Here is a 7,962-nt window from a genome sequence, read left to right as displayed (position 1 = left end):
GGTGTGTAGATACCTCACAGGGCTATGAGGCTAGAGGTGATCACAAAGATACAGATGGGCAAGACTGTGGAGGGATTTGAAAATAGAATGAGAATTTTAAAATTTGAGGCATTGCTTAACTGGGAGCCAATATAGCTGAGTAAGCACAGGGATAGGTCTTAGTGTGAGTTTGGACAAAAGCAAGAGAGTTTAGGATGGTCTTAAGTTTACTGAGGGCAGAGTATTCACAGGAGGGTGTTGGAATGGCCAAGTCTAGCATTTCAAAGGCATGAATAAGATTTGCAGTAGCAAATGAGCTGAGGCAGGGACAGATCGAGAGGGGCGATGTTACAGAGGCGGCGACAGGTGGTCTTCGTGGTGGCGCGTTTCTGAGGTTAGAGGCTGATCTCGGGGTCAAACGACACCAAGGTTGGAAAAACAGTCTGGTTCAGCCTCAGACAGTTAACAAGGAGAGAGACAAAGTCAGGTGGCGAGGGAGCGGAGTTTGTAGCGGGCGGGAGGGGAGCAAATGTAATACCTTATGGGGGGGCGGTGGAGGGGGTGAAGACACTTGGTTCTGATCTTCCTAATATTTAATTAGAGGGAATTTCTGCTCATCCAGCCCTGGATGTTGGACAAAGCAGCCTGATAATAATTTAGAGACAGATGGTGGTGAGGGTAAGGACTGAGAGTCCTCAATGAAGTTGTAGTGATATAAAAATCAGTGGGGGAATGAGGTGTAATTGGATTGTAACTGAGGCTCCCCCGCCCCCCGCAGGCCGTTCCTATGGCAACGGTGGGTGGTGCTGAGGACAAGGGGCCGGGCTCCGGGAATCGGCGGCTCTCAGGAGGTGAGAGGGGGGAGAGGAGAGGGGCCGAGGTGCGGGGGCTGGTAACGATGGTTCGAAGCTGCTGCCGCTGAGAGGGGCGGTGCTGCCTGTGCTTGTCCCGGCCGGGAGGAGGGTTTGCCGGTGGCCGCCCGGCCTGGGGCCCGGGGCCTGAGGGGAGGGAAGAGACCGCGGATCCGCTCCCAGTCGATCTCAGGAATGTCTCCACAGGCCTCCTGCTTCTGGAACATATAAACCAACCAAATTTTAAAATACCAATCCACACGAGAAATAAAATTAAATATTAAACATTTCTGCAGCGGTCGGTTGCCACGTCGACAAGTGTCTGGGGTCATCAGTTCCTGACCAATTTGCCTTAAGTAAAAAAAAAACTGCCCCAGTGCTGGGAGTTTGCCAAGTTTGATGATGCAGAAGTTTCCATACCTGCAACAGGGAGATATTTTTGTTCTAGTAACAGTGACAAGTTTATTACACTCTTATCAACCTGCTGTGCTAGGTTGTTTAGGCTGCAGTATCACTGCTTTCTTTAAAGGATGAGGCTCAGATCTGTTATTTGTCAGTGTGGAGGGTTCTCTCACCCAGTGCCAGAGGCTGCTTGCTACATGCCAGTTAATTTTTTTAATAGGATGGAAGAGCTCAGGTGAACTCCTGGCCACTGTTAATATTTTTCTTTTAACTGCACTTTTGTACCTGTTTGGGAATATTTTAAACTTGTTTCTGCAGCTATATTGCAAAATTATCTCCTCAGGGTGCTCTTGTAGGTCTTTCATTTCACCACGATATTGTCCTGACTTGTGATTTGCACTAATATGAAGTTAAAAACAGAAAATTCTGGAAACCCAGCAGCTGGTCCGGCCACATCTGTAGGCAAGCAAAACAGAATTAACGTTTAAAGTCAATGACCTTTCATCAGAACTACCTCTTTGACCAAGCTCTTGGTATTTTGCCCTGATACCTTATTCTGTAGCTCGGTGTCAAAAATATTTATTGACGACACTCTTGTTCAGCATCTTGGGATAATTTACTATATTAAAGGGGCTTTTAAATGCAATTAGCTGTTCTGAAACTATTGTTGGAAGAATGGAACAATGTTCATTGGTAAAGTCACTGTTAGCATGTCACCTATTATAAGAGGTCCTGAGTTGGAAAGATGTACTGTGCAAAATGCTGCAGGGATCAATGCTGGCCCATTATTATTAATTTGAGTAAACAATTTGGATTCAGAAAGAAAATATAATTTAGTAAAATTCTCAAGATGCTAAGTTGTGGCAAGTGAGCAGTTGAGTCAATGAACTATAGAAGGATCTAGATAAAATTTGCAAGTGGGCAGATCAATGGCAGATGAAATTTAGGCAGGCCGTTGCACTTTGGGTGAAGATTCAGAGACACACTTAATGAATGATAATGAACTTAAAAGAAGAGAGCCTGAAAAAGACCTGGAAATGATAGCAGATTTGACAGTACATATAGTTATTGCAGAATTGCAACCAATATCGATAACAATGTTAAGCAATGTTACCAACTTAGTAGAATTTAACTGAGGAAAAAAAGGGTAACAGTTGCATCGCAAAGAAAAGTAAAAATGAGGGAGGGCACCATTCCATTTAGTTTATCCCCCCCATGACAGAATTATAAAAATAGGTAAGCTGGATAAACTTGGACTCTAAGGAAATGGGGCCATCTAAAAACATAGGACATTGAATGAAACAGAAAATATAAACCCGGAACATTATTTTACGTTAAACCTTCACTGCACAACAAGGTGTCATGAGTACAAACTAGCAAAAGGCAAGTTTAAGACTCCTAACAGGAAGCACTTTATTACATAAAGAATGATCAGCACTTGAGTTGGCATTCAGGCACATGAATGGATACGAAAACTCTAGAATTAATCAAGAAATGCTAAGATTCTGCGGTTTGGGTAGTTGTAGGTTTATATGAAAGAATTGAGGTTGTTGGATAAAATGGCCTCACTTTCCTGTACTCCTTTTGTGCTGTAACTATTATCTTTATTTCCATTCCAATTTTCTCCCTTTCTTTTGAAAGAGAGCATCTCCATCTAGAGTCTTGGTTCTGTGGATGCCAGCATCTCTTCAATACCCCACTCAAATGGCTGTTATTCATATGTGAACTTAGTGTGCTAGCAAATGAGCAGACCATCAGGAATCACAGCCTGATCCCATACTTATCCAACATTCAAATTCCCATCATTAAAAATCCACACGTTAAGGCCATTCTACCATGTAATTGGTTTGTCTTTGAAGTTATCTATTAATTGTCATAATTAAAAAGCATATGACTGACTTGAAACTTAAACCCCAAATGTTATTTGTGCCAGAAAGCTCTAAGATTTGATATATGGTCTAGGCTACTTTAGGAAGGGATGGCAGCAGGATGTTCAATTGGCCACATTACCCTAGAATAGGAAAAGGAAAAGCAGCCAGGTTTCCGCTGGTGTTTGCTTTATCATTCCATGAATAAAAGACCTACGAACACTTTTTGTTCTGGCCCACAAATGTAGAATGGTTTCTTGGGAGGTCTGCACATGTGAATCCGTACCCTGGAGTGAGAACAAAGCCTTGCGAGAAGAGAGAAAACAAAGGGAAAGGAAATCCAACAGTGGGTTCTTCTGTTGGAAGTACTAACACTAGACATTCCAGTGATTCATTAAGTTAAAAGGTCTGAACCACATTTTTTTTTTTATGATTACAATGTTCTTTGAGGGTTAAGGGGTGGGAGGAGGTTACAGAGATAGAAAGGGTAAGCTTGTGAAGCAATTTAACACAAGGATTTTTTTTATTCATTGGATGTGGGCATTGCTGGCTGGGCCAGCATTTATTGCCCATCCTAATTGCCCTTGTTCAAAGGGCAGTTAAGAGTCAACCACATTGCTGTGGGTCTGGAGTCACATGTAGGCCAGACCAGGTAAGGACAGCAGATTTTCAGTGAACCAGATGGGTTGTTACAACAATGGTTTTGTGGTCATCATTTCAAATTTCACCATCTGCCATGGTGGGATTCAAACCCAAGTCCCCAGAGCATTACTCTGGGCTACTGGAATACTAGTCCAGTGACAATACCACTTTGCCACTGCCCCCCCCCGAACCACATTTATGTTGTCCAGTTCCTTTAAATACATCAAATAGATACTGACCAAAACCGATGGAGTTTGTTATCCGCTATAGAAGCTCAGTTTTTGTCTCCCTTTCTCAACAGTGAATGAAGCATGACTTCGCCATCTATAGCCTCATTAAGGTGGGGAGAAATGAAGGTTGAGGGTAGTGACACTCCGTACAAGGACTGTAAAGTCTGGCCAGGAGGAAACCGAACGTGGGACTGGAGAGAGACAGGAACTCGTGTGAGTAGAGATTTGATCTGAGATGCTGAAAATAATTGTAATCCAGTAAACTGCATAGTTTGAAATGGTGTAATTTGCATATATTGTCTGCTTTTGGATTGCATTAAGAGACGTTGTTGTCCACATGGGAAGGATTTCATGTAGAACAGTGTGCTGTGAACACTGCTCCAGAGAGGTGCTCTGCCGATTCCATGTCCAGATGTTGTAATGTTTGCAATAGAACAATTCACTTTAAATTCAAGAAAATACTTAACGGAACAACAGCAACAAAAAGAATAACATTAATACATTGTTCAGCCTAAACAATAGATCCTTCTAGCAAGCAGCATTAAACAGTGGTATCCAACAGCGAAAGGGAATTGCCGTAAAAATATAAATACAAGGCAGAAGTAGTACTGGTACATATTAATGCAACCATATGCTTAAAGCTCTGTAGTTCCATTACTTTCACCCTTGTCAGGTTATACCCACTTCCCATGCTGTACATATCAATTTTAAAATCCTTATCCTCATCTTCAAATGCCTCTAAGATCTTATTTGTCTGTTTGCTTCTGCCCTCATCTCTGCAATTCTTATTTCTTACTCTTCACTGTGCCTCACCAACCAATATTTCAGCCATCTTGCCTCTGCCCTCTGGACCTCCTTCCCAATTCCTTTTCTTACCTTCATTTCAGAATTCTACATGCAACATTTTTAGTCAACCCCTTTTTTGACTCTGCCGATTTATGCATTTTACCTATTTTTTTTCCTGTAATGTCTTTCTGACATAAATTTTATATGAATGCAATTTTTTTTGGTTGAAATAGATCTGCATGTCCTCTGTGACTGTTTGTTTTCCTGATATACTGTGTTTAGAATATTTCTCCAGGGCATCCAGAACACACTAATTTTCTTTGTGAATCTAGTTCCTTTTAAAGGTTATCGAATAGTCTCAGATATGATAAGGAGCATGCGGTAAGAACTGCTGCCACTTTGAAATTCATTCGACAGTTTGAGCACTTGGATATTGGGTCTGACTTTGCAAATATTAACTTAATAGCTTCTTCAAGCTGAATTGAGGCCTGATGGTTGAATTCTCAATACACATTCCAGGAGTTTATTTATGTGACTCAAATCAGGTCTCAGGTCATGGCTGAGGTCAGGGAACAGAAACACTATACAATAGGATACATCAGAACAAGAATTGAAAGCTGATGAAATATTTTAACCTGGAGGCTTCAGACCACAGAGGCTGTCAATAATTACAACACCCAGCAATCAAACTCGGCAACCATAGAGAATTTGATAGACTCTGAAGACTAGTCATGAATAAATAAAAACGTTTCTGTTTCATGGAACTGTAGTTTGTACCATGAATGTTGTTCTCATGTTCTTTCAGCATACACCTGGAGTTCAGCCAGATGATATTAATGAAATTGTAAACAAAGGTATTCAGACTCTTGTAATTGGAAGGGGAATGGATGAAGCATTGCAAGTAAGTACATTTTAAGAGAAACACTAAACAAAATAAACCATCAAGCTTTCACTTGCTTGTGGTCCTGATGAGCCCATTGCTTTTCTTGCAATGTAATTTTTTTTTTTGCACCTCAGTCTATTCAAGGAATTATTTTTCAGATTTGTCATGAAAGTGTTCCATTGCCAGTAGTGCTTATATTAAACATCTTGTGTGTGTGTGTGTGTGTGTGTGTGTATATGTGTCTTGAAAAATAATTAGGTACCAACTTAGTATTTTTAACAACATTTTGTAGGCGCTAGTATCATTTTTTTCATTTATGGGATGTGAGCAACACAGGCAAGGCCAGCATTTATCACTCATCCTTAATTGCCCTTGAGAAGGTGGTGGTGAGCTGCCTTCTTGGAGTCACCTCTGCAGTCCTTGTGGTATAGGTACACACACAGTGCTTATTCAACTTCTCTGCTCTTTGATACAACTGAGTGATTTTCTAGGTCATTTCTCAGGGCAGTCACATTGCTGTGGGTCTGGAGTCACATGTGGGCCAGACTACATAATGATGGCAGATTTCCTCCCTGAAAGTGTATTAGTGATCTGTGTTTATGACAATCCAGTAGTTCCATGCTCTTGCATGAGACTAGCTTTTTTATTCGAGATTTATTAATTAATTGAATTTAAATTCCCCCAGTGCTTGGGATTTGAACTTGTCTCCTGGAGCATTAATCCAGGCATCTAGATTGCTAGTCCAGTAGCATTACTATTATGCTCCAATTTCCCCATTAGCAACTTTGAGTAACCATAGGGTGGAACGTGAATTTCCATTTGTTAATCTCTGTATAGCAGATTCGCTGCCTTGGAAGATAGAGTAGATTGGGCCAGAGGGAAGAATGGCCCCTGAGCCCCAACCCCATATGCCACCTTCCTGAATTTCTAGTGATGCTGGTAATGTAGGTGTCAGCCTTGACTCATTGGTGACATTCTCACCTCTTGAGTCAAAGGTTGTGGGTTCAAGCTCCACTACAACTTAAGTATATAATTTAGGCTGACACTCCAGTGCAGTAGCCGTCTTTCAGATGAGATATTAAATCGAGGCTCTGATTTGGATTTAATAAAACTGGCCTTAAAGAAATTTTGAATAAATTTAACCATTTATCATGCTGAACGATAATTTATAAAAAATCTCTTTCGATCATGGAATCATAGAATGGTTACAGCATAGAAGGAGCCCATTTGACCCATAGTGTCTGTGTCAGCTCTTTGCAAGGGGAACTCAGCTAGTTCTACTCTCCTGCCCTTTCCCCATAACCCTGCGTTTTTTTTTCACTTCTGAAATCCCCAATTACGATTGTTTCCACCACACTCGGAGGTGGTGCCTTCCAGGTCCTAATCAGTCACTGCATAAAAAAGTTTTGCCTTATGTTCTTTTTGGATGTTTTTGAATATAGTTATTAGGTATCATCACTTTAACACCAAATTGAATTTTAATGAAACATCAACAGATTTATCCTTCAGTTTTGTGGAATTATTAATTTGTAGCAATGTAAGCCTCAGATTTGATCCAAGTCAGTAATGGGTGCAGGTTGCAATCAATACTGAAAGACTGAATGCACCAAAGTAGCGTCATTGAAACCTAACTTGCCATTTTGGTTTTAGGTGCCTGAAGAGACGCTGTCTTTCATCAGAAGTAAAGGTATTGTTGCTGTGGTTCTACAAACAGAGAAAGCCGTGCAGCAGTACAATAAACTGGTGAAAGAGGGGGTTGCCGTCGGAGGAATCTTCCATTCAACCTGCTGATGCATCTGAGTCGGCATCTTGTGGACCACAGGAGAATAGCTAGTCATGTTCAGATGCCCAGTTTTAGCATTTTGTTATTTTTTTTTAATACTAGAAGCAAAGGCAAACTAACTCATAACATTTTGTTCTGTAAAGCCGAGTAGACTCTGAAAACCACTTAAACATTCAGTAGCCCATAATTTATGCTGAAAAGATTATTTGGACTACAGTAAAGCAATACTTCATAATATTTCCTGTTAATAAACATTCCTTGCTGCATCCGCCTAAAGTGTATGTTGAACTCTGTTATATCACTTCTGACCTTGGCTGTTGCATGCATTGGCTTACAGTCAGTGCTATGAATATGGGATATTTATCTTGTATGTATGTAGCCAGAATAGCGCGTACTAGATGCTTATTTTCGAAGTCTAGAATTGCGGTAACAACAAGACATAGATGACTTTCCTGCAAGTTACTGATAATTTGAAAGTCAATGGGAGAAATCATCCCAGATTTGCACTAAGTGCAGTAGCAGGTGAAACGAGGTTTTA

The 7,962-nt window shown here is 40.9% G+C and overlaps 1 protein-coding gene across 1 annotated transcript; it reads left to right on the top strand.

Moving 5' to 3' along the window:
* Window positions 1-741: 741 nt before the first annotated feature.
* LOC144669442 (mth938 domain-containing protein-like) lies at window positions 742-7,700 on the top strand. Its single transcript, XM_078531879.1, has 4 exons — window positions 742-830; window positions 4,044-4,185; window positions 5,564-5,659; window positions 7,292-7,700. Exons 2-4 carry the CDS (start codon window positions 4,054-4,056, stop codon window positions 7,430-7,432), a joined length of 369 nt encoding a protein of 122 aa, XP_078388005.1. The 5' UTR covers window positions 742-830; window positions 4,044-4,053; the 3' UTR covers window positions 7,433-7,700.
* Window positions 7,701-7,962: the final 262 nt, after the last annotated feature.

The sequence above is a fragment of the Cetorhinus maximus genome, chromosome 2 (assembly GCF_964194155.1).
Source record: "Cetorhinus maximus chromosome 2, sCetMax3.hap1.1, whole genome shotgun sequence".
In the NCBI taxonomy this organism is placed as follows: domain Eukaryota; kingdom Metazoa; phylum Chordata; class Chondrichthyes; order Lamniformes; family Cetorhinidae; genus Cetorhinus; species Cetorhinus maximus.
Note: the sequence above shows the minus strand (reverse complement) of the source record. Positions and strands in the feature narration are given on the sequence as shown.